At 53.4% G+C, this 26,191-nt stretch overlaps 1 protein-coding gene and 1 pseudogene across 1 annotated transcript; both read left to right on the forward strand.

The window, feature by feature from the left end:
• The first annotated feature begins 585 nt into the window (after nt 1-585).
• On the forward strand, nt 586-18,614 carry ARL8B (ADP ribosylation factor like GTPase 8B). Its single transcript, XM_036432136.1, has 7 exons — nt 586-856; nt 12,705-12,785; nt 14,539-14,612; nt 15,051-15,144; nt 16,343-16,410; nt 16,652-16,722; nt 17,827-18,614. The coding sequence occupies exons 1-7, from the start codon at nt 734-736 to the stop codon at nt 17,874-17,876; spliced, it is 561 nt and encodes a 186-aa protein (XP_036288029.1). The 5' UTR covers nt 586-733; the 3' UTR covers nt 17,877-18,614.
• Nucleotides 18,323-25,966, forward strand: LOC118715773 (annotated as a pseudogene).
• The last annotated feature ends 225 nt before the right edge of the window (nt 25,967-26,191 follow it).

Genomic DNA, 26,191 nt, shown 5'->3' on the forward strand with positions numbered 1-26,191 from the left:
CAAGAGTTTGTTGGTACGATTTCCAGTCAGGGGCCCTGCAGCAGGCAAATGGTATTCCTCATCGATGTTTTTCTCTCTCTATCACTCCACTTTCCTCTCTCTCTAAGACATCAATTAAAACGCATTTTTTAAAAACAATACTTAAGCTGAAACCGGTTTGGCTCAGTGGATAGAGCATCGACCCATGGACTGAAAGGTCCCAGGTTCAATTCTGGTCAAGGGCACGTACCTTGGTTGTGGGCACATTCCCAGGGCAGGGTGTGCAGGAGGCAGCTGATCGATGTTTCTTTCTCTCTCAATCGATATTTCTAACTCTCTAGCCCTCTCCCTTTTCTCTGTAAAATATCAATAAATTTTTAAAACACACACACACACACACACACACACACACACACACACACACACAATGACTTAAACAACACGAAGGAGGGCGTGGTGGGAAGGAGCGCGGGGCGGCCCCGGTACTGCGCGGAGGCGCCGGCAGAGGGCGCTGCAGGCGGCGGCCGCTCCCCGCCAGCGGGTCCTCGCCGCTCTTGCCGCGCGCGCAGGCGCAGTGTGGGCGCGGGGGGGAGGGCGAGTCATATGACCCGCTCGGCTTCCTGGCTCGGCCTCCGCCGCCGCCGCCGCCCGCGTCCGTCCGCCCGCGCCGCGCCGGGGCCGCAGCCGTTGGGGGGTCGGGGCCGAGGCCCGCTCGCGTGGAAGCCGCCGCCGCCCGCCCCGCGCCGCCGCCGCCATGCTGGCGCTCATCTCCCGCCTGCTGGACTGGTTCCGCTCGCTCTTCTGGAAGGAGGAGATGGAGCTGACGCTCGTGGGGCTGCAGTACTCGGGCAAGACCACCTTCGTCAATGTCATCGCGGTGAGCGCCCGCCGCCCCTCCGCCGGGGCCGGGCCGGCCGCCGGGCCGCGCGGGGAGGCGGGGGCGGCCCGAGGGCCGGGGCGCGGGGCGGGCGGACCGGCGCTCGCCTGGCGGTTCCAACGCCGGGGGTCGGGCTCCCTGGGGCTTGCTTTGGGGGCTGAGCCCGGCCCGTCTCGTCCCCGGAGGCTGGGGCTTGGCGAGCCCGCGGGCCCGGGAGAAGCCGGAGAATCGGAGGCTCCGTCCGGTGCGCGCAGCTCGGCCCGCTCCCGGGCGCGGGCGGCCCCGGCCCCACGGCGCCGGCCCCGGACGTGGCGGGCAGAGGCGCAGCCGGTCCGGCCTGTGCCACCTCCCCCTTCGGCTCTGCTTTCCGGGGTCCTGTCCTCAGAGCGGGGTTCGGGGGAGGGGACGGGTCTGCGGAAAGTTAACTGCCTCGCAAGCACGGTGCGGGGGCGTCGCTTCCCGAGGAGGGAGGGCGCCGGCGGGGTGGCTGAGGGGAGGCGCCCGGGAGCCGGTCCACAGCGCGGCGGCGTGCGGGGGTGCAGGGCGGGTACTCCGTGCCGGGGCCCGGGGCTGCGGGAAGGGCCTCCGGGGCTTTATTCGGAGCCCACGAGCCGCCGTGACTCAGTCTGCGCCGCGCCCGGGCGCCGGGTCCTGGCCGGGCCTCCCGGTCGGCCTGCAATCACTCCGGAGAGACGGCCGCGCCGCTTCCCCCTGTGGGGTGACCGCGGGGCCCCCGCTCCCCGGGAGGCTGGCTGTCCGACTGGTTTGGTTGCAGGAGTGATGCCGACACGGCGCCCTCACTGGAGAGAACGGGCGGCAGGGGAGCCGGGAGGAGGAGGGCTGGGAGGAAGGCTGAGCAGCTTTCCCTGGAAGACGGTGCACATGGTGTCAGCGAGCTCTCCTGTGCCCGCCTCGCTTCTGCCGGCATCGCGGCCCCCGCGGTGGCTGTTTCCGCAGGTGAAGCAGGTGGAATGTGGCTCTGATGCCACTGACGTGAACGAGGACAACTTTGGGCTGACTCTCCCTGTGAGGATCTTAACATACTTTATGTCTTTAAACATTTGTATTGATTTCGGCGAGGAAGGAAGAGAGAAAAACATCAATGAGAGAGAATCAATGATTGGCTGCCTCCTGCACACCCCCCACTGGGGATCAAGCCCACAACCCAGGCCTGTGCCCTTGGCTGGAATCGAACCAGGGACCCTTCAGTCCACAGGCCAACGCTCTACCCACTGAGCCAAACCAGCCAGGGCAGGACCTTAATGTGCTTTAATGAGCTGCGGGAAAGATCGGCTGAGTGCCTGTGCGCTCCTTAGCGGGCTTCTGTGGTATTCCTGCTGTCAGACTTGGATCTCCTTACCCTTTGACAAGACTGAAAGAGTGAGGAGTGTGGATCGGGAATCGCTACAACCAGTTGTGTTGGTTGCAGTGGAGGAGTGTGTTTGGGAACCTCAGCAAAACCTGAGCCACCTTTGTGGATTCAGACAGCGAGCTTACATGAGGAGCGTGTGCTGTGAAGCCCGGGGCCCGGGTTGGCGTCTGGCTGCGGCCTTGTCCTCACTGGACTCTGCTTCCTCCCCTGCAATGGGGAGGTGGTCACGGGTGTCTCACCGAGTTGCTCTGAGGGTGAGAGAAATGACGTGGGAGCTGACTGGCATCGTGCTACCCACAGAGGCGCTGGGTCAGGGGTGACGGTGGGCTCGCTTGTCCTGGGCACAGCCCTTCAGTGCAGAACATGGAGAAGGGAATTAACGGGGGTCTTTTCCTTCTCTGAATCCGTGTATCCAGCTGTGTGTCCTGCAGCGGGTTTATGGATTGAGGCAGGTAATCCCAGCACATCCCACCTCTCCCACCCCCATTTTAAAATTATATTATTTTTAACAACAACAAAACTTCTGGAAAGCTGTTGAACTCAGAATGAGCCAGTGGCTCCACTATTACTTTAACATTAGACTGTTGGCTGTGTATTGGCTAAGATGTGGGACGGGGCGGGAGAATGAGGCCTCCGAAAATGTCATACTTTTTCTTCTTAAACCTCAGACTTGAACCTAATCTGTGATTCTCATGGGATATATTGAGGGTGAGGAAAAGGTTAGTTATTAAGGCTGATTTTACAGACTTAAATAGAGTGTCCAAAGTAGTAAATTTTGCATTACCTTTTTTTAAATCAATTTTATGTCTTTTGTATTTTGTATAAAATGTTTGTTCTATAGGCTCAAAAATACAGATGTGTTGAGCACTGTCACTTTTATTCAAATTCAACAAGTGCCTTCTCAAATATGAAAAGCTTCAGGTGAAGCCAGTTTTCTTTGGGTAAAAATCAATCTTTTGTAAACATCAAATTAAAATTTGGCTGTATTTCTGTCTTAAAAGTTTTAAAAATGTAATAGATGTTATTTAACTTCAATGGCTTGTGAAGCTGAAATGCATACAGTAGGGTTTGGTTCATTCTGAAATGTTGGCTTACAGAGGGTGTCGCTCCTAGAATGCATGTTCTTGTGGCTTTAAAGCTGAAATGACAGTTCGTTTTCCCGGATGCTCTGTGTAGAGGCACTCGGTGTACATAGTGGTCTCTGTGTTAGGCATTGGAAAAGAGACTCCTCTCGTCTCTACTGCTCTGCACGGTGTCAGGGCCCACAGCTCAATGTTCTGGCTGTTATTGCGCAATACGTCATGTGCCCTATATGTGTAATGTATGTTGAGCAATCTTTATTTTTAACTGAGGCTGAGATGGGTCATAGGATAGTTGCTAAGAAATATTTAATAGGCTCTATCTACCAAAATGTTATAGGATAAGTTTTGTAGAGAGTGTGTGTTTTTGAAATGAATAGCAGTATGACATTTTGTTTACATTTTTCTGAAGTGTTATACCACAAAAGGTTAATCCAGTGAAAAGTTTGTTACTGCTGAGAATTAGGGAAGGGAGATATTTGGGAAGATTATAGAGATATTAATTAGCCTGGGGTCATTTGTTTGTTTTAATCCTCACCCCAGCATATTTTTCCCTCCTTTGATTGAGAGAGAGAGGGAGAGGGAGCGAGCGCACTCTCGCGGAAGGGGGAGAGAGAGAAACATTGATGTGAGAGAGAGACACGAGTCAGCTGCCTCCTACATGTACTCCAGCGAGCTAGGAGCCTACAATGTAGGTCAGTGGTCGGCAAACTGCAGCTCTATTGACTAATGAGTTTGCCGACCACTGACCTAGACTCTCGATTCCAATAATTACAGGCTGTTGTTGTTCCTTGTGATTAAGCCCCTATGCCAGCGGTCGGCAAACTCATTAGTCAACAGAGCGGCAAACCCAGGCTTGAGAGGCACGTGTGGCTCGTGAACTGGAGTTTGCCAACCACTGAGCTAGGTAATTCCCTTGACCGGGAATAGAACCCAGAACCCTACAGTCTGAGGGCTGATGCTCTCTGGCAGGGCCTGGAATTATTTTTTTAAGAATTTATAGAAACCTCAATTAAGTGGTCAAAGTTTACCCTCATTTTATTTTTTATTATTTATTGATTTTTTACAGAGAGGAAGGGAGAGAGAGAGAGAGCTAGAAACGTTGATGAGAGAGAAACATCGACCAGGGGATGTGCCCGAAATCAACGTACGTGCCCGAAATCAACGTACGTGCCCTTGACCGGAATCGAACCTGGGACCTTTCAGTCCGCAGATCGACATTCTACCACTGAGGCAAACCGGTTTTGGCTACCTTCATTTTATAGGTGTAGCTAGGAGGTCCAGTATTCCTACACCACAGAGCTAATTAGTAGAGAGAGAAAATTGGAACCCAGGGCCAGTGCACTTTCTGCTTCTCCTGTCTGCTCTGTAAATCCAGTTAAGGTTAGAATCACAGAGCTGTGAATTAGATCTTAATCCTGAAAATCTCTTTATATATAAGAATGCTCCTCTTATGAGTCAGGAGAGCATTATTTCATTATTTGGGGTAAGAATGGCAAAAATAGTTGTCAGTGAGAATTTGCTGTGGCTCGTTCTAACCAAATCTGACCAAATCTGAGCCTTTGCTGTGGACACCAGCCTCGCCCTGCGGGTTCTTTACCAGCCTGAGCTGTGGAGCCTGAGGTCCTGCCTGGAGCCTCTCTGGCCCCCCCCTCCCCCCCTCCCACCCTGTTCCATCATGCTTTCCCAGCAGACCCCACCTCCAAAGCCCACATCTCATCAGCAAGCTGTCCGAGTGCAATAGTGCAGTTAAACACCGACCCAGGACGTTTCACACCATCAAGCACTTTCCAAATTTCTCCAAAATAAAGTGGGTGGTCACTGAGCCCGGATACAGAATGCATCCAGCACCTATAGAAATAGATGTTTAAGTGTTATTTTTACAAGTTTTTTCTGATTATCGAAATCATACAGGGCCTTTAGTAGACATTTAAAAAGAAGAGCGTAAAGTAAAAGCACCACCTACCCCCACCATCCAAGGTTGACTGCTGTCAACATTTCAGAGTCGTTTCTTTGGTCTTTTGTAAATGCGTGTATCCAAATGCCCTTTTTAAGTTTTGAGATTATATCATCTTTCATGTGTGTATCCTGATTTGTTTTCTTTTAGTTACAGTGTGTGCATTTTTTACATCTAAAACCGCTTTTTCCATTTCTTAAAGCACTGTTTATTTTTTTCCAGTTTTATTGAGAGATAATTGACATGCATCCTTGTATAAGTGTAAGGCGTAAGCATGGGTTTCATTTACATGCATTGTGAAATGGTTACTGCTTTGGGTTCACCTAACATGTCCTATCTATCTATCTATCTATCTATCTATATCTAAAAGCCTAAGCGACCATCCAACCATTTGACCGGTAGCTATGATGTGCACTGACCACCAGGGGCCAGACACTCAACACACAGGCATGGAAACATGGAACAGACTGATGAATCTCAGAGGGAAGGGGGTAGGTGGAGGGTGGGAAGAGATTAATCAAAGATCTTATATGTATACTAGAGGCCCTGTGCAGATTCGTGCACCAGTGGGGTCCCTCGGCATGACCTAATGACCTGCAAGGATCAGGCCAAAACCGGTAGTCGGACATCCCCTGAGGGGTCCCAGATTGCAAGAGGGCTCAAGCCAGGCCGAGGGACCCCATAGTAGTGTATCTAGTAGATACAATAAAGAGCCCTAACCAGTTTGGCTCAGTGGATAGAGCGTCAGCCTGAAGACTCAATGGTCGTGGGTTCAATTCCAGTCAAGGGCACGTACCTGGGTTGCAGGCTCCTCGCCAGCCTGGGCCCTGGTCAGGGCAGGAAGCAACCAGTCAGTGTGTTTCTCTCACATCAATATTTCTCTCTGTCTTTCCCTCACTCTTCCACTCTCCCTAAAAATCAGTGGGAGCCAAAACTGGTTTGGCTCAATGGATAGAGCGTCAGCCTGCGGACTGAAAGGTCCCGGGTTCGATTCTGGTCAAGGGCATGTACCTTGGTTTCGGACACATTCCCAGTGGGGGGTGTGCAAGAGGCAGCTGATCGATGATTCTTGCTCATCGATGTTTCTAACTCTCTATCCCTCTCTCTTCCTCTCTGTAAAAAATCAATAAAATATTGATATATATATTTTTAAATAAAAATCAGTGGGAAAATATCCTCAGGTGAGGATTAAAAGAAAAGAAAGGAAAGGAAAAAAGTTCTTATGATGAGAACTCTCGGGCTTTCCCTCAACAAGAGCAGTGTTGGCTGTAGTCATTATGTTGTGTATCAGTCACATACCTACGACTTAGCCTATAGGTGCCAGCTTGTGCCTTTGACCACCTTCCTCCAATCCCCCCTCCCTCCACCCTCTGCATCTGGTCATGAGTCTGAGCTTTCTTTTCTGTGTGTTTCGGGGGGTTGGTTTTGTTTTTCAGATTTAGTGAGATCTTCCAGTTTTTGTCTTTCTCTGTAACTTACTTCACTGGGCATAATGCGCTCAGGGGCCATCCGTGTTGTCACAATGGTCGGATCTCTCCATTATGTATGGCGGAGTAACGGTCCATTATGTGTGTACCACACTTCTCTGTGCACTCATCCGTCAGAAGAACACTTAGGTGGCCTCCGTGTCTTGGCTGCTGTAACTGGTGCTGCTGTTGAGATGGGGAGCGATGTCTTGATGCCTTAGTTTGCATTTCCTTTGGATCTCTTCCCAGAAGCCAAATATCTGGATCACATGGTGTATGTGTTGGGATTTTTTGAGGATCCTCCATCCTGCTTTCCATAGTGGCTGTACCTGTTCTCAACCTACATCCAAGCCCGCATTAGCTATTTCTTGTCTTTTTGATGACAGCCATTCTAACAGGTGTGAGGGATCCATATCTCATTGTGGTTTTAATTTGCCTTTTCTTAATGACTAGTGATGTTAGGCAGCTTTTTATGTATCTGTTGGCCTTTCAGATGTCTTGGAGAAATGTCTATTCAGGTCTATTGCCTGTGTTAAGTATATTTTTATTGGTTTCAGAGAGGAAGGAAGAATGAGAAATGAGAAACATCAATGATGAGAGAGAATTATGGATCAGCTGCCTCCTGCATGCCCCCCACTGGGGATGGAGCCCACAACCAGGGCCTGTGCCCTGACTGGGAATCGAACTGTACCTCTTGGTTCATAACTCCACGCTTAGCCACTGAGCCATGCTGCCCCGCTTGCCTATTTTTTAATTGCCTTAGTAGCTGTTGGATTGTTTTGTTTTGTTTTGTTTTTGTTTGATTTTGCTGTCGAGTTGTATGAGTTCTTTTTAACATTTTGGGTATTAATATTTGCAAATATTCTCCACCGTTCCATAAGCCGTCTCTTCACTCTGCTGATGGCTTCCGGTGCTGTGCAGAGCGTTAGCTTGCTGCAGTCCCTCTCGGCAGTTCTGTTTTGTTGCTGGCGCTGTAGGTATCATATTCACAAACTGTTACCAAGACCCGTGCCAAGGAGCGTTAGTTCTGATTTCAAGCTTACATTTAAATCTTTAATCCATGTGATGTTCATTTTTGTGAGTGGGTGAAACGTGGGTTCCATTCTTTTACATGTGAAAACACACGTGATAAATACACAGTTATCACAGCATTGCTTATGAAGAGCCTGTGTTCTTGACGCTCTTGTCAAATATTAATGACCGTAAATGCTTGGGTTTGCTTCTGGGCCCTGGATTTCGTTCCATTTCTCTATCTGCCTATTTTTATGCCTGAATTGCTGTTTTGATGACTGTAGCTTAGTGTATAGCTTGAAATCAGGAAACGTGATGTCTCCTGCTTTGTTCTTTTTTCTCAGAACTTCTTTGACTAGTTGGGTCATTTGTGGGTCCCTATAAGTTTTGGAAGAGAGTAAAACTGTTTTAAATGACTTCATAATTAGTTATGGCACCTCTTGTGGGTATATTACAGTATATTCGATCATTTCCTCATTAGTGGACATTGGTATCGAGTTTTGCGGTTGTACGTCAGTTCGACCTACATTTCCTGAGGATGGGTTCGAGTTGGCCTCGCCGGGTCAAAGGATGTGAGTCTATTCCATATCAGATGGCCACTTTACCTCCCAGAAAACGCATTCCTGCTGTGAAGGTCTTCCGACCAGATTTCATATGTAAAGTTGGACTTCAGCAAAAAACTCTCCTTTGATAGTTTTAGGGCAAAACATATTTACTAGTTTGTTGCTAAGGTGGAATACAGCAGCAGAATTTTAAAGGTATCTCATTAGATAACTATAACAGAAGCCTGGTGCACATGCACCGTGGGGTCCCTCCGCCTGGCCTGTGCCCCTCGCAGTCCGGGACCCCTCGGGGGAGGCAGGGATCGGGCGAAAGGGGCAGTCCAGCATCCCCTGAGGGATTAGTAGTGCACAGAGCAGAGGTGGCCGGGGAGGAGCCCAGGCCCGCACCCAGGCGGTGCAGTGCTGCTCCGCTCATCCCAGCCTCCTGTGCTGCTTGGTCAACTCGCTGAGCGGTGCTCCTGCTGTGGGAGTGCACTGACCCCCAGAGGGCAGCTCCTGCATTGAGCGTCTGCCCCCTGGTGGTCAGTACGCGTCATAGCAACAGGTCAATCAACTTTTGGCTTTTATATATATAAATTGCTCTAATTCTGTGTTTAATGTTTTAAAAAGTAAACTTTGTAATCAAGCCATATCAATACAACTTATTTCCTTTAGCTATCACAGTCTAATTAGTTTTAAACTTATTGGTGGATTGCATTAGGAGTTTATCTTCCAGAATTCTGACATATTTCCATGTGATCCTTACCATGTGTGGTGCTGGTTTTCTGGCATGGTGCAGGGGATTAAGAAATATTCTTTATGAAATCAGAGTCTAAGAAAGTCTTCCAAGTAGACCATTTTTGAAGCCATAGTATATGAATTTTTTTAATTGTGTGACTTGAGTATCATTTATAATTATAAAAATTGCTTCATGCCCTAGTAGGTGTGGCTCAGTTGGTTCAGTGTTGTCCCACGTACTGAGAGGTCACAGGTTCGATTCCAAGTCAGTGTACATACCCTGGTTGTGGGCTCAATGCCCGGGTTTCAGACTCCATCCCCAGTAGGTGGCATGCAGGAGGCAGCTGATCAATGATGTTTCTCTCTCATAGATGTTTCTATCTCTCTTACACTCCCCCCTCAAATAAACAAAGGGGAAAGGGGCCAGGGCTACCTTAATTAAATAAATAAAAAAAAGACACAGTTGAGGGCAAGACATTGTGTTGGATGAAGAGAAGATGAAAGGCGGAGCCTGAGGCTGCAGGCACGGGAGCCACTGCAGGCTCTGCCCGGGGACTGGGGAGACCTGTGTCTCAGAGGGCGAGGAGCCGTGTCTCAGAGGCGGGTGTAGGCGCAGTGCAGAGACAGAAGGGAGGTGAGTGCGGGGCTATTACAGTCTGTCTGGCTGGGACAGAGGTGAGGATGGGGGAAGCAGCGTTGTTGTGGAAGTGGGATGGGTACAGGTAGCAGTGGATCGGAGGTGCAGGGCAAAGGGAGTGTGTAGTTAAGACCTCTGTAAGGATCTGAATGGTGATGGGGAATGTGAGTTTGCGATCCACAAGTAGCGGCATGGGGTGGACCGGGGCGGGTCTGGAAGAGAAAAGGTGTGGGCAGCAATGTACTCGGTGCTAATGCTGAGAGGTGCTGCTCGGGGAGGGCACTGATGCTGAGTGCGAACGCAGTGGGGCCCAGACTGCACTAAACCCATCAGTGCGTGTCGCTGTCCTCGGGCGAGGAGGAGCCGTGATGTACGCAGGCCAGTGCGCATCCAGCCTGGCTTCTGGGAAGAGCGGGTTGTGGGTGTTCTCTGAGCCTGCTGGCGGGCCTGCCTCCTGCTGCCGGTGGCTCAGCGGCTGCGCTCTGCCCTGCGGTGCGGGTCTGTGCCCAGAGCACCAGTGCCCTCAGCGGTCCCTCCCGGCGGCGGGCGAGGCTGAGCAGCCGGGAGCCTGTGCCTGACTGGAAGAGCCTTGCCGTGGGTTTGTGGCGTGTCTTGCTAAGGGAAGTGTCTCCTGCGGAGAGGGAAGTGTGGACCTTCGGACGGCGGGCCTGGCGTGAAGGACAGCCCTCTGGGCTCCGGGGGGTGCTGGGAACACGCAGTGTTGGGTTCGATGCCATTGCCTTCTCGTCAGGTTACATCACTGAGCGCCTCGCCGAGTGGTTTAGACGGTGTGACGCTCGGTCTGCGTGTTCCGGGTGGGCTGCCGGGTACCTGCTGCGGGTTTGTGGTGCTCAGAGAGCGCCGTGTGTGACCCAGCGGGAAGCACCTGCACCTGCACCGGGTGACCTCAGGCTGGTGGCCACAAAGGTCGCTTCTGACAGCTGCCGTGCTCCTCAGAGGACGTCACTGGGTCCGCACAGACCGGCCGTCCTCGCCGTAACCCGCTGCAGACGTGGAGTCTGGGCACCTGCTGAGAGGCTGCTGGTGGTGAGGCTCCATGGACGGACATCTGTGGTCGTTGCTGGTTTGGGCGTGGCTGGAAGAGGCTAACTGCTCTGGTTGGCACTGCACTGCACGGGCTGTGAACCAGCGGCCGCCAGCCGGTGATCCAGGAACCACTGCTGGTCGGTCCGTGAGGTCCGAAAGGTTGGTGACCCCGCTGCAGACTGCGAGCCTCCTATTCGTTTCCACCTCTCAGCTGGCCACCGAGTTGGTATCTGTTGTTGCCGTTGAGTAAGATAACACTCGCTTCCAGCGTCTTCCTATCACCAGCCCCCTAAGCGCCTGGAGCGCTCCCCCCAGGAGAAGGTGGCCTTGGGGCTTGGAGTTCAGACCTGGGTTCACATCCCATTAGGCCACTGCTTAGCTCTGTGACCTGGTGACCTTGACCTCAAGTTTCCTTTTCTGTAAAATGGGGTCAGTAAAGTGAAGGGTGTTATGCTGCTGCCATCACTATTATATCAGCCAGGGGCCCAGGCCCTGGGAGGCTTTGGAGGGGTCCCTCAGCCTGGCTTGCACCCTCTTGCAGTCCAGACCCGCTGCTCCTCACTGCTCCCACAGAAGAGAAAGAGGCTCCCTCCTCCGCCGCTGCACTCCCCATGGAGTGTCTGCCCCCTGGTGGTCAGTGGGTGTCATAGTCGCTCCGCCGTTGGGTTTGCACATTAGTTTTATTGTAGAGGATTGGACAGTGTAAGTCAGCGACATGTGTCCCAGCTAATAACAGTGACGTGGTCTTGCTGCAGCAGCTGCGTGTAACTGGAAAGCATTCTTGTCGCTCCTGCCTCTTCCTGGGCTCCTACCTGCCTGCCAGGTGCCCGCCAGGTGGTAACAAGTGGGGTACAGGCAGCTACTGAAGAAGTGATGACAGCATGGAGAAGGTATGACTCAGTATTCCAGGATGCCATCCTTTCAGAGCTGATGTCTGTGAGGCCGTACTGATCGCACTGCTGGGCTCATGGGCGCTGAGTGCTTCTTCCGAGAAGCCGGAGGGACTTGGCCGTGGCAGGGAACGTGGTCAGACATGTCTTTTCTCACCGTGCCCCTCCTGCCAGAGGCGCCGGCAGGCATGGAGGCAGAGTGTCTGCCGCTGAGTGAACAGAGCTCAGAGATGGCAGGAATTCCGTCCTAAATGGTGGTAGGGAATTAGTCACGTTAACGTTTTAAGAAGTGAACATTCCTAAGCACAGAGCCATCCACTGGGGCTGTCAGGGCGGAGGGGCTGCGGTCTGTGCGGTGGGAAAGGCTGCGGTGGCAGCCAGGGGACCCCGTGCGCAGCTCGCCGCTCCGGGCCACACCAGCGTGTGCACAGACATGCTCCTGCTTCCGCGCGTCCTCCGGTGGTGGCCACAAAGGTCAGCAGACTGCGGCAGGCACGTGTGTCCCGCAGTGTCCCTCTGTCACCTGTGGCAGGGCTGTGCCTCAGGCCCCCGTGATGTGACTCGGAGTGCCCTCCAGCACTGGGCGGGGCGGGGACAGACCCCTGAAGGCCTCAGCAGCTCTCCCTCCCCCACACCTCGCAGCTTAAAACGTTTTAAGCGCGTCACAGCAAAAACAACAATTAAAGAAGTTGTTGTTCTTACTAGTGTCTCTGGAGTATGAGAGCAGTGTTACCAGAAATGCCACACTGGAGACTGTAAGGCACCGTCATCCTACCAGCTAGAAGCACTGGCTGGCGTGGCTCAGTGGTTGCGCGTCGACCTGTGAACCAGGAGGTCACGGTTCAGCCGGGTCAGGGCACAGGCCCAGGTTGCGGACTCGATTGCAGTGGGAGGCGTGCAGGAGGCAGGCTATCCATGATTCTCTCATCAGGGATGTTTCTCTCTCTCCCCCTCTCCCTTCCTCTCTGAAATAAACGAAAATGTATTTATAGATGAAGGAAGGAAGAATTAAGGCCGTGGGCCGTAGTCCCCTGGGAAGCGAGCTCTCCCGGGGGCAGAAGCAGGCTGGCGAGAGGATGGCTGTTCTAACCACGTCTTCTCTTCCGCAGTCAGGGCAGTTCAGCGAGGACATGATCCCCACCGTGGGCTTCAACATGAGGAAGGTGACCAAAGGCAACGTCACCATAAAGGTACGCCACCCCCTCCGTCCGGTCCCCGGCAGGTGCCGCGGGCTCCTGTGGGTGACTTTTTACGAGAGAGTTTGCATCCTTAGCTGACGAGCAGCCTGTGCCCTCGTCCTCAGAGCGGCGCTGGCAGAGCCACTGGGGGGGGTCCTGGGAGTGAACCCTCCTCAGAGGGGGTGGAGCTGGGACCCGAGCTCTCCTGACAGTTGTGTGTAGAAAATGAGTGATTTAGTATATTTGGGGCAGCAAATACAGTAACCAGTTTTCCCTTTCTTCTGGGCCTTAAAATGGAAGCTATAACAGGAAAGTTTTCTGGTTTAACATAATTAGTTTTAGAAGAAGCTGATGCTGACCGTGGGCTCTGTGAGCGGCCATGTTTCACGTGGGGGCTGGGCTGGTTGGCTCAGTGGCTCATGGGAGTCTGCTCATAGGGCCTGGCCCTTGTGGCCATTCCCCCTGGCCATTCCCCCAGTCCGAGGCTCCCCCAGCGGGTCACTCAGTCCCCCATCTGGGGCTCCCCCAGCTGGTTACTCAGTCCCCCAGTCCGGGCTCCCCCAGCGGGTCACTCAGTCCCCCAGTCCGGGGCTCCCCCAGCGGGTCACTCAGTCCCCCGGTCCGGGGCTCCCCCAGCGGGTCACTCAGTCCCCCTGGTCCGGGGCTCCCCCAGCGGGTCACTCAGTCCCCCAGCGGGTCACTCAGTCCCCCAGTCCGGGGCTCCCCCGGTCCAGGGCTCCCCCAGCTGGTCACTCGGTCCCCCATCTGGGGCTCCCCCAGTGGGTCACTCGGTCCCGTGAGCCATCGGGTGCAGCTCCTCCTGCTCAGGCCGATCTCAGGCGTGTTCCCAGCCTCCGCTCAGCGGGAAGCTTGTAGGATGAGCACCAGGACGTGGGCACCATCGTCTGCATGGGAGGCCTAGTAACAGCAATCGGGGTGGGGCTTTCTTGTGGTGAAATTAGCGCAGGTAAGAAAATCACTAGGTAAGAATGTTGCCTGTGTTTACAGAATTATTGAAAACCACTAGGCATTCATGTATTTGCCCAATCAGACAGTTAACCGTGAATAGATTCTGAAAGAACCGTTTTCTGTTTTGGCATTCAAATCTGGGTCCTGGAGGTTCTAATGTTATGTCAAAGGTATGCACAGCAGCCCCTTACCTGCTGTGTCAGCTGCCCACGGCCAACAGCTGTCTGACAGCATTAATGAGAAATTCCAGAAATAAACAGTTCAGATGCTTCCATTTGTGCCACCCCACTCTGTCCCTTTCCCTGGCACATCCACACTGTATATGCTGCCTGCCCTTTAGGCACTTAGAACTGTCACAGCTGTTCTGTTTTATCAGTTATTGTTCATCTGACTGAGCCTACATTACAAGCTGCACTCACCACGGGCATGTACAGAGAGGAAAAGGGAGTAATGAGTTTGATACTGTCCCTGGTTTCAGGCATCTGCTGGGGCCTCAGAACACATTCCCTGCAGAATGGCAGGACTGCTGTATTTTCAGTATTGGAACTTTATTGGCAAACAGGCAGAACACGCATTGCAGAGAAAACTAAGTCTTTGCTCAGCAGAACTTGTTAGGTTTCGTGAGACGTTTTAAGCGTGAGCTTCCAGTTTAGCAGGGGCCCCGAGAACCTCCGCGTCAGAGCTGGCTTGAGCTCAGGTGTTTCCGAGGGAGGTGGCTCCTTGGGAAAAGGGGTGTGTCTGCCTGGTCCTCCTCCTCCCGCTCACGCGTGATCTGAAGTGTCTGTCTTGCTTGCAGATCTGGGACATAGGCGGGCAGCCGCGGTTCCGGAGCATGTGGGAGCGGTACTGCCGAGGGGTCAATGCCATCGTGTAAGCCCTTCTCACAACCAATTTGGGGCGGGAGACGGGGGGGGGGGGGGGGGGGGACAAGTCAATTTAGGCTTCAAGGAAAAGCGATGTTTTAATACTTGGAGTAGTAATAGTCGTTCTTAGAAGCTTCTTAGTGTAATTCATTAACATGACTTTAAAATACCTGGCCATAGAAGGAGAGTCTTATTTGTTCTTGTTCATGCTTCACTGTGCTAAGGACTATAAGTGTTACTATCATGTACTAACTCCTAAGATGGTCTATTTAAAAGTATTTTGGGTGCTGAGCTTTTTATCTAGGGTTTTATTTCTTCCCCATACCCTTTCCCCTCGCCCCCTCTCCCCGCCCTCTAGAGCTTTGTTTGATGAGCAGCTTCCTTGGTGTAAATGGTAACTGTGACCACCACAGAATGTGGCCCATTGAGATCATGTGTGTTTCAGTTACATGATAGATGCTGCCGATCGCGAGAAGATAGAAGCCTCCCGCAACGAACTCCATAACCTTCTAGATAAGCCACAGCTGCAGGGAATCCCCGTGAGTATGCGGTGCTCGCTCTGTCACACGCTGTGCCCCTCGCCGTACCGCACACCATTGTCAGGCTCTTAGGAAACGCTGGCTTAGAGGGGGGACGGCACCGAGTATGTCTGTGTGCCTGTGCCCTTTGCTTCGGTGAGGCGGGAGGGTAGGCCTGGGAGGGGAGGGAGGAGTAGGTGGAAAGCCCGTCTCTGCTTTCCCTCCTTTCAGAGCACAGCTGGCAGCCAGGGGCTTTTTTCCCAGGGCGGCATCAGCTCTTCATTCCTCCTCAGACTCACCCGTTGTCCCAGCGTATCTCCCCGAGATATTCTGTAGGCTGGGAGATATTCTCTATTCTCTAGGCTGGGAGATATTCTCTATTCTCTAGGCTGGGAGATACTCTCTATTCTCTAGGCTGGGAGATATTCTCTAGGCTGGGAGATACTCTCTATTCTCTAGGCTGGGAGATATTCTCTATTCTCTAGGCTGGGAGATATTCTCTATTCTGTAGGCTGGGAGATATTCTCTAGGCTGGGAGATATTCTCTATTCTGTAGGCTGGGAGATATTCTGTAGGCTGGGAGATATTCTGTAGGCTGGGTTCTGAATTTTAAAAGCTACGTACACATTCACATAATGAATAGCTTACAGATGAAAAGTGGTTAGGAATTGTTTCCCCGCCCTTGGTTGGTAATCACATTTTGGCAAAGACTTAAGAATAGCAGAATGCTGCCGAAACCGATTTGGCTCAGTGGAAGAGCGTCAGCCTGGGGACTGAAGGGTCTCGGGTTCGATTCCGGTCAAGGGCATGTATTATACATTGGTTGCGGGCACATCCCCGGTAGGGGGTGTGCAGGAGGCAGCTGGTCGATGTTTCTCTCTCATCGACGTTTCTAACTCTCTATCCCTCTCAATTCCTCTCTATAAAAATAAATAAAATATATATATTTAAAAAAAAAAAAACAATAGCAGAATGCACACGTGCACTGAGTTTAAGTAGAAGTTGGCAGCCATTGCTGGATAAAGGCATCTTCGTGGTGGGAGTAAAAATGCTGATGAGTGGTTAAATGGGTGAGCTAGGCCAGCCGTCACACAGTTGCTTTACGATCACGGCGGAGGGGGCGCGGGTCCCATCCCATCAGCACCCACAGGGACCAGGCTGACGTGCTTCTGAGGCAGTTCCTATGTCACATTTACTCTTCACGTCTTGTCTTTTAAAGGTGCTCGTCCTTGGAAACAAGAGGGATCTTCCTAACGCCCTGGACGAGAAACAGCTCATTGAGAAGATGTACGTCTGCGCGGGTGCGGGCGGTGGCGGTGTGGTGATGCGCTGAGTGGTTCCGTTCCGTTCCCAGCCTCACTCCGCCGCGGGCCAGCCGTGGCCTGGGAGACCGGCCACATAGGAGTGAGCCCGGCATTTCAGTAGCGACCCTTCAGCTCAGCAATGAACAGGAACATAGAACTGAGCAGAGTGATGAGGCTGACGGCTGTTCTAAGTGCAGACTTACTCTTAATTCTGCTTCTTACAGGAACCTGTCTGCTATTCAGGATAGAGAAATTTGCTGCTATTCAATTTCTTGCAAAGAAAAGGATAATATAGGTAAGAAGTGGCGGGTGTTTCTGGAAGGAAGGGTTACCCCGGAAGGGGCATCTCATGGCATTTCTGTTCATCGTCCCCTCTGTGTCAGTGGCCTCCCGTACAGAGCTCTGTGGCTGTGGCCGTGGCTCAGGAAGAGATGGCGCCGGCATGGTGGCGGCCGGTGTCCTGAGCCTGGCTCGCTGTGAAGGAAGCGGCTGTGGCCGCAAAAGGAGTTAAGCCAATGGGCTTCACTGACCTCGCACCCAGCTGTGCTCTAGAGCACAGTGGCATTCTGGAAGGAGACTTCACGAAGGTCCAAACATTGTTTTCATTGACGGGACCAGCACATGCCTGCCTGTGTTCCCTCTGCTGGAGGAGTAGCCCCAGATGCCCTGTCCTGATGGCCTAGGCCTCCAGAGCCAGCACCTCACACTGGGTGGCTGGAAACAAGTCTGTTCTTTCAGGCTCGGGAGGCTGGACGCCCGGAGTCCAGCAGGGGGCGTGCGGGAGGCAGCCATCAGCGGCTCTCCTTTGCCTCCTCCATCCCACGGCCTGCCTTGCTGCAGCCCCGCTCTCTCCTGGCCCCTGGACAGCTCTGCTGGCAGCCCCCCAGCGTCCTCCTGCTGCTCCTGTTGATCTAACCAAAGAAACTTGGTTTCCTGCTCACAGTTCTCCAGGCTGGGGAGTAAACCCCACATTCCCGGTACTTAGCATGGCACTCAGGCTGCTCGGCTCCCGTAGCCTGTGGTTCTCACCGAGGCCCATGGCGCTCCGGGGGCATGGGCAGTGCTGGGCGATACTATTGGTTGTCACAACCGAGGGGGCGGGCGTAGTGCGTTTAGTGGTAAAGGTCATGGATGTCGCAAAATACTCTACCGTGCCCAGCAGAATCCGCTTCCTTCCTCCCGGCCAGGCCTGAACCAGCCCAAATGCCAGAGCGGGAGCGGGAGAGCCTCGCTGTATCAGTGAGGGCCCCAGCCCCACTCGCCCCTCTGCCTCAGCCACTTCCTATCGCTGACGGCCGCCAGGCGGCCCAGTGTGCTGGGAGTTGGCTGTGTTTAGGTATTCTCTCTGGTGTTCAGTTTCTTCACTTCAGTGTCTTAACGCCTTTTCCCTCCGTCTTAGATATCACACTTCAGTGGCTTATTCAACATTCAAAGTCCAGAAGAAGCTGAGAAGCGTCCCCGAAGTCTCCCGGTCCTCCTGGCTCAGACCCTAGAATTGCTGTCCGTCCCTCAAGTCCTCCCGGAACCCGGTCCCTCCTGAACCCAGAACTGCCTGTCAGAGTTCATCTCATGTGCACTGCGGAGCTGTCCCCCTCCCCGTCAGCCAGAGGTCACGTGCCGCCGGCACAGAAAGCTTCCTGCACACCCGTGTGCGGGGCTTTTTAAAAACATACTTTTGACCATCTTAAATCAAGAAAATTGCATATTTCTGTTCTGGTCTTTCTGGGCCAGATTTTATATTGGTTTTCGGTAAACGTCTCTCTATTATATTATAGTCTAGTAGCTTAACCTGATACTGACTTGATACAGCATGAAGTTCCTAGTGCCACACACAGTACTTAGAGAACCTGTAGCCTGACCCACGTGGGGGTAACATACCGTCTACACGTCCCACGATGCATGTGAAATGTGTGACCGCCTGGGAGTTGAACGGCCTGCGGGCCGAGCCAGGCGCGGACCACGCCCCGGGCCTGTGGCCGTGAGACCTGCGTGTGGGCTTCCACCCCGCCCGGCCTCCTCGCAGCGGGCCTGGGCGGCTGTTGTATCTGTCCGGATCATCACTTCCCCGTTTTCCTTTTTTGCTGGTTCAGCACACTTTTTTAAGGGGTTGGGAACTGAAGATTTTCTCTAAAGCTTTCATGAATTTAGAGCATTCCGGCCAATATAATAAAACGTGTTGCGATCTCAGACTTGTTCTTTATCTCGGTGTGTGTCCGTGCAGCAGCTGACTTCTGTCTGGCCACGGGGTCAGCGCTCAGCACAGCCCTCACGCCAGGGGCGCCATCTCCGTGCCGTTAGGCATCTGGTATGGTGACAGCTCCAGCTGCCTGCTTCCTCTAACCTGAGGGAGCCATGCAAGCCTGCAGGCTAAGGGATGATCCCTCTCCCACAGCACTGAGGCCTGAGCTGTGAGACGGACGGAGGTGCAGGGACGGAACACGAACCAGTTTTGTAGGATGGTGACATCATACAGGGGCATGCCGATGGCTTACCGGCCCCTCCGTGGCAGGGGTGTGCCCGCCTGCTTCCATGATCCCATGTGTGATTGCTTTCTGTGGTGCAGCAGCGCTCATGGACGGCGCATCTCCACGTGTGTTCAGCACTCATGTGGATGGCACATTTCCATGTGTGTTCAGTGCATGTGGATGGCGCATCTCCACGTATGTTGAACACGTATGGACGATGTATCCATGTGTGTTAAGGACCTGCATGGATGGCACATCTCCATGCGTGCTGAGTGCTCGGTGCGGCAGCAGTAAGTCCTAACGAGCAGTGGTTCTGGTCAGGCCTGCCCGGCCTCCCCTCTGTCCCACAGAGTGCACTGTGTGGGCCACATCCTGAGCAGCAGCTGGCCTCTCGGTTCTGTCCTCTGAGACGCTCACCCCCCTGGGGTCGGGGGTAGGATGGTTCTGTGCAGAGGGACGGGTCAGCTGCTCCTGCGCTCAGCGCTAGGAACAGTCCCTGCAAAGAACGACGCCTGCTGGTGCCTGAGGAGGGCCCGGAGCGGGGAGGTGAGACGGGGCCGCCTGGCCCACAAGTTGATTTCAGGACGTCCAGACGCCACCGACACACTCCTGTGCGCCCTCTGTATGTGGACGCTTCCCAGCCAGTGCACTTTGTAAGCCCGGTTTGTTATCTGGGTGGCTGTGTTTTTTGTCGTTAACCTCTTCGCTTTAGTCAGGGAACTTGGGTTTTGGGCTTGTGTTGCCAGCTTTCGCTTGGACGGTGCATCCCGATGGAGGTGTCACTCCTGGGGGAGGGCTGACACGAGGGTTCCAGGGCAGGGCCCAGGGCTGTGCAGGAAGGAAGCTCAGCTCCCAAAGAAGTCAGCTTTTCCGTGTCCACGTGAGTGAGGCTGATGGGGCGTCAAGTTGCACCAAATTTGGGACTTTTAAAGAGCTAGTTACGCAATTTATTTTTTAAAGATATTCCAACTTTTTTTTTAAATATATATTTTATTGGTTTTGTACGGAGAGGAAGGGAGAGAGAGAGTAAGAAACATCGATGAGAGAGTCATCGATCAGCTGCCTCTTGCACACCCCCTACTGGGGATGTGCCCGCAACCAAGGTACATGCCTTTGACCGGAATCGAATCCAGGTCCCTTCAGTCCCCAAGCCGACGCTCTATCCATTGAGCCAAACCGGTTTCGGCTAGTTTACGCATTTTATAATCAAAACAAAACTCGACTAGTAAACTGAAATCGCAAGACACGCTTAGGTCAGTTCCAGATGAAACGATTTAACTCTGAAACGGTGATCCCCACAAAGGCAGGTTTTCCAAGGAAAGCATCAGGCCTGCTGGCTCTTAACCTGTGGCGCTGTGAGTGAGCGTTCATCTTATCAGAGCCATTTGCGAAGGATCCGATGGCCAAGCCGCCGTGCTTCAGTGGCTGAGCATCGGCCCAGGAACCAAGCGGAAACTGGTTCGATTCCCCTGTCAGGGCACACGCCCAGGTGGCAGGCTCAGGCCCAGTAGGGGGGTGCAGGATCCATGACTCTTTCATCGATGTTTCTGTTTTTCCTTCTCTCTCTCTCTCTCAAAGTCAATAAAAACATTTTTTTAAAAGAGAAGTGCTGTTTTGTATTTTTACTCGAGAAGCTCAGCTTGGCTTTCCCTGTGTCTGTGCTGTCAGCCACTCCTGGTGGCCAGCTGGGTGTGTGTGTGAGCTCCCCTCGGACAGAAGTCCCCAGGGCGTCCAGCTGAAAGTCTATGAATCTGTGTAGCCATCCTGCCAGGAACCACTTTGGTCCTCACCACCCTTCTATCCAGGCGGCTTTTGAAGGAGAGGGGGGGGGGGGGGGGAACAGGGGAGGGAGACAAAGTTAGTTCGCTTTACTTGGAGTCTAAGTTTAGATCTGTAAAACCTGAGGTTTCTAAAACCAGGCCCTTTGCTCTATCACGTCAGTTGTATTGGGCGGGGGCCACTCAGTGCTCTTGTTTTGATTGAGGAAGTGACTGCCTTGTGAGTTCTGTCCACAGAGGTTTCATTTCACTAAGCTCCGGTGATTTGGTCATTCCAGTCAGATTGACTGCAGCCCTAGCCAGTGGCTCAGTGGTTAGGGTCCGGCCCTCAGACTGAAGGGTGTCGGGCTCCGTTCCAGTCAAAGGCACGTTGCAGGTTCGATCCCTGGCCCCCGTCGGACATGTGCAGGAGGCAACCAATCGATGTGTCTCTCACATCAATGTCTCTGTCTCTCCCCTTCCCTCCCACTCCCCTTAAAATCAAAGGAAAAATACCCTCTGGTGCAGATGAACAAAGTAAAAATAAACTAAGTTGACTGTAGCGAGCACCAAACTGTAACAGCCAGTTGGCCGAGTGACTTCCTTGAAATTTGCTCTTGCGGGGAAACGGCCACGTTCAGGATTTGAGGTTTTCCACGTGGTTGCAGACTTGAAAGGTCGTGCCCAACAGGTACCTGGAAAGGAAGACGGAGAAGCCAGTGCTGGCCTCGCCACCGTCCTGGCCCAGCAGCCCAGCAGCGTGGCAGGGGCCTGCGGTGCTTCCTCTGATCAGCGAACTCCGTCCAACATCCAGCTCCTCCTCAAAACTGGCCCTCCTGCCATGGCTCATTTGGCTCAGTGGATAGAGCGTCGGCCTGCAAACTGAAGGGTCCTGGGTTCGAATCCGGTCAAGGGCATGTACCTTGGTTGCGGACACATCCCCAGTAGGAGGCCTGCGGGAGGCCGCCTCTCTCATCCATGTTTCTAACTCTATCCCTCTCCCTTCCTCTCTGTAAAAAAAATCAATAAAATGTTGTTTTTTTAAACTGGCCCTCCTGCCAGGGCCAGGCGAGTGAAGGGCGGAACAGGCAGACGGATCGCCGCGGAGTGCTGTGACCCAGCAGCAGGCTCCTCATCCCAGCACCCTGAAGTGACCGGGGTCACCCCAGGCCTGACCAGGGCCTCGGGCCGCCCAGCAGTAGGGGAGCAGGATAGCGCCCCACCTCCCACGCCTCACTGTCCTGGGCATGTGTAGAGGAAGGGATGCAGCAGAAAAAGAATTGTCCTTCGAAAATGTCAGTGTCGCCCCCCAGGGTGGCCCTGTGGTTGAGCGTCGACCTATAAAGCAGGAGGTCACGGTCTGACTCCCTCGCGGTCAGGGCACATGCTTGGGTTGGGGGTCTGATCCCCGGGGACACACACACACACACACACACACACGCACACAAGGCAGCCAATCTATAATTCTCACCATTGATGTTTCTAGCTTCCCCCCACTCTCTGGAATCAGTCAAAAGTCCCGAAAGAAGCAGTGCCCAGTGTTAAAGTCACTGTCGCACCATTGCTGCGGACAGTTAGGCATTTCTGGCTTCCCAGAGCAGCCAGAGCCCTCCTGTGGTAGACAGTGTAACCTGGTGTTGGCCTGGGAGGCTCCGGGACCCGCTGTGGGGTGAGGGCCCCCCTGGCCTGGCAGTTAGGCACCCAGACTCACCAGGCAGGTTCCAAACACTGGACCGGAGTCCCCACCAACTCACAACGGAGGGTGTCTTCAGAGACACCAGATCCCTGTTGACCAGGACACCTCCTTCAGCCGTCCACGCCTGAGGGAGATGGCACTGGGTCACCCTGTGGGAGGGACCCCACCCCACGGAGATTTACTACAGCAGCAGGAACAGGTGGCGTCAAACAGAACTGGAATTAGACTTCTAGCATTTTAGCCCTAGTCCTAATTCAGACCCCATTTCCTTAGACACATTCCCCTCCCCCCCCCTAAAATAGGGCCTTGAACATAAGAAGGGCTGAGTTTCCTTCGTCCAGCAGCCCTCAGCTGGAGGTGTGCCCAGCGGGGACCTGGGCTAGACTCTGGTCTTGGGTCACCGAGCAGAAGGGTAGTCATGACCGGGCTCACTATGCATGTAGCCCTGTTGTGGGTGCACTGCATGTTAAACCATTCCATCCTCACACCGGGCACATGCCATACTGTTCTCATCACTCTTGTGTCTTTTAAATATATTTTTATTGATTTCAGAGACACAGGGAGAGGGAGAGAAAGCGAGAAACATCAATGAGAGAATCATTGATCAGCTGCCTCCTGCACGCTCCCCACTGGGGATCAAGCCCGACACCCGGTAGGTGCCCTGACAACCGGGAATGGAACAGTGACCTCCTGGTTCCTGGGTGGACGTTCAGCTGCGGAGCCACGTGGCCGGGCAGTTGACAGTGGCAGCAGATCAAATGGAAAACTTTTCCATTGAAATTTGCAATGAAATAGAGGAGGAAGGAAACACAGCAGGAAGGCAGACTCAGACGTTCAGGATCAAGCACTCAGGTTGGCCTCTCGGTGGGTGGGTGCCAGGTGCCTTCCCTGGAGAGCAGAGGCGGAATCTGTGCAGGCAGAAGACAGGCTCGGGCTCTCTTCGTCTTTTGAATGCCTGGAGGGGATTCAGGCGAGGATAAGGCTCAGTCACAAAAAGGACCTACAGTGTGCGTAAAGGGCCTACTGTGTGGGAGCCCTCGTGTTGTCATCAGATGTCTCTATGGCAGGAGGGCGGGCCCTGAGGAGGTGATGCGTTGCCATGTGATGGCTTTATCATCCTCTGACTCACTGCCCCTTCACTCAGCAGTCTCTGGCTTGGGCCTCCCAGCAGGCCTTGTCCCCAGGCACACAGGCTAAACCTACGGAGGGCAAACCTTAGCAAACGTTTCCCAACACGGCCAGCGAAAGCAAACAGAATCCCCGGCTGGATCCTTCCTTGAAAGTCACAGCCTCTCAGAGCGGCTGCTTCCTAGAGGAATACACGGAGGAATACAGTGATCTGATCAGGAATCTAGCCCATACCACTGCCACTGCTGCCACCACCACCACCACCTATGCTCTTCTCTCTTTTCTTTTTAAATATATTTTTATTGATTTCAGGGAGAAAGGGAGAGGGAGAGATAGAAACATCGATGATGAGAGAGAACCATGGATCGGCTCTCTCCTGCATCCACACCAGGGATGGAGCCTTTATCCTGAGAATGTGCCCTCCCCAGGAATCGAACTGAGATCTCCTGGTTCATAGGTCCACACTAATCATTGAGCCATGCCAGCCGGGCCTTTTCTCTCTTGTCTTTAATTGATGAGAGAGAAGAAGAGAGAGAGAGAGAGAGAGAGAGAGAGAGAGAGAGAGAGAGAGAGAGAGAGATTGATTTGTTGTTCCATTTATTTATGCATTTGTTGGTTGATTCTTGGATGTGCCCTGACTGGGATCGAACCCAAAACCTTGGAAGACGTTCTAACCAACTGAGCACCCACCCAGCCAGTTCCCCACCCCGTTCCCTGTGGCCCCGCCCACTCTTTTTAAAAGAAGGAATGTCTGAGATAAAGGCAACACAACCTAACTCAGGAGTTCCTGGTTGCCTGGTGCTGAGAAGCCCAGCAGTACCTGTTAACACACAGTGCGGGGAGCTCTGGTGCGTTCGCAGGTCCAGCACGGGATCTGAGAACAGGTGTTACAATGTGTGTGCGGATCTTGCAAGTGAGGGTGTTCTAACAAAAAGAGCAGAATTGCCCTCACACCGCGGCTCGAGAGCCACATGCGGCTCTTTGGCCCCTTGAGTGTGGCTCTTCCACAAAATACCACGGCCTGGGCGAGTCTATTTTGAAGAAGTGGCGTTAGAAGTTTAAGTTTAAAAAATTTGGTTCTCAAAAGAAATTTTAATTGTTGTACTGTTGCTATTTGGCTCTGTTGCCTAATGAATTTGCTGACCATAGCCCAAGCCAGTTTGGCTCAGTGGCTAGAGTGTAGGCCCGAAGACCTGAAGGATCTCGGGTTCAATTCTGGTCAAGGGCAGTACCTCAGTTGCAGGCTCTGCCTGACCAGGGCACCTGCAGGAGATAACCAATCAATGCGTCTCTCCCTCATCGATGTTTCTCTCTCTGTGTCTCTCCCCCTCCCTTCCTCCCCCCCTGTCTCTCTCTCTCTCTCTCTCTCTCTCGAAGAAGAAGAAGAAGAAGAAGAAGAAGAAGAAGAAGAATTATGTGAGGAAAAAATACATTCTCCTGTGAGGTTTAACAACAAAAAGAGCAGAATTTTGTGCAGTCTTCAGCTAAAAGGTAATATCCTACCCTCAACATCAGCAGACAAGTTAAAAACCCCACTTGCTGGGGGGGAAGGTAAAGGGATTAAGAAGTGCGAACTGGGAGTTAGTTACAAAATATGGGATGTAAAGTACAACATAGAGAATATAATCAATAATATTGTAACGCTTTTCCCGCCAGCGGTCTGTGCGGCCACAAAGGTGGGCAGGAACGTCCTGGCTGATGCTCTGGAAAGTATCAACAACGCCGCGGAGAGAGGCCATCGCAGGTTCTCATGAGGCCGTGCTCCAAAGTCTGTTTTCTGACTGTGATGGTGAAGCATGGTCACATTGGCGCCCTTGAAATCACTGATGGCCACAGAGCTGGGGAAATGGTTGTGACCCTCACAGGCAGGTTGAAAGGGTGTGGAGTCATCAGCCCCAGATTTGATGTGCAACTCAAAGACCTAGAAAGATGGCAGAACAACCTGCTTCCATCCCGACAGTATGGTTTCCTTGGCCTGACAGCCTCAGGGGGCATCATGGACCATGAAGAAGCAAGACGAAACCACACAGGGGGAAAAATCCTGGCATTCTTTTTCTAGGGATTTCCACATATATGGAAATAAAATTCCAATAATTATAATAATAATAATGATGTAACAACTACGTATGGTGTCCAGGTGGGGTCATTGTAAATGATGTGACTGTCCACGCTTCCGATGCTGCACACCTGGAAGTGACATAAAATAATGTTGAAAGGCAACTGTAATTGGGAAATTACACACACACACACACACACACACACACACACACACACACACCTGCCCTAGAATGTCCCGTCCCTCCTCCTGCACCTCCAACTGTCACCTCCTCGCCCCGCAGCGGGCGGGTCGGGCCACGTCTCGGTCCCACGTCCGCGGGGCTCCCGTGCCGCCCTCCCATTGGCTGGAAGTTCCGTCGCCCGGAGCGGCGCGGCCTCCACTCGCCACGCCAGCCCTGGGGACTCCGGCCCGCCCGGGGGCGTGGCCTCTCGTTGTGGGCGTGTCCATGAGGGGCAGGGCGGGGCCAGGAGGGGGCGGGGCGGGGCCAGGAGGAGGGCGGGGCGCGGCGGGCGGGGCGGCGGGCTCGGGGCGGCCTATGGCGCGGGAGGCCGCGCGCCGCGCCCCTCGGGGCCGGGCCGGGCCAGGCCAATCCCGGGCCACCCGGCGGGCGACCGCGAGGCCGGGCGGGCCGGGCCGGAGGGCCGGGGGCGGGGGACAAT

This window comes from Pipistrellus kuhlii, unplaced genomic scaffold (assembly GCF_014108245.1).
Source record: "Pipistrellus kuhlii isolate mPipKuh1 unplaced genomic scaffold, mPipKuh1.p scaffold_m20_p_11, whole genome shotgun sequence".
Classification (NCBI taxonomy): Eukaryota; Metazoa; Chordata; class Mammalia; order Chiroptera; family Vespertilionidae; genus Pipistrellus; species Pipistrellus kuhlii.

Coding starts and splice junctions, on each gene's coding strand:
- ARL8B (XM_036432136.1), top strand. CDS start 734: ATGCTGGCGCTCATCTCCCGCCTGCTGGACTGGTTCCGCTCGCTCTTC. Junction 12,786..14,538: donor AAGGCAACGTCACCATAAAG/GTACGCCACCCC, acceptor TCTTGCTTGCAG/ATCTGGGACATAGGCGGGCA. Junction 16,411..16,651: donor AAACAGCTCATTGAGAAGAT/GTACGTCTGCGC, acceptor TGCTTCTTACAG/GAACCTGTCTGCTATTCAGG.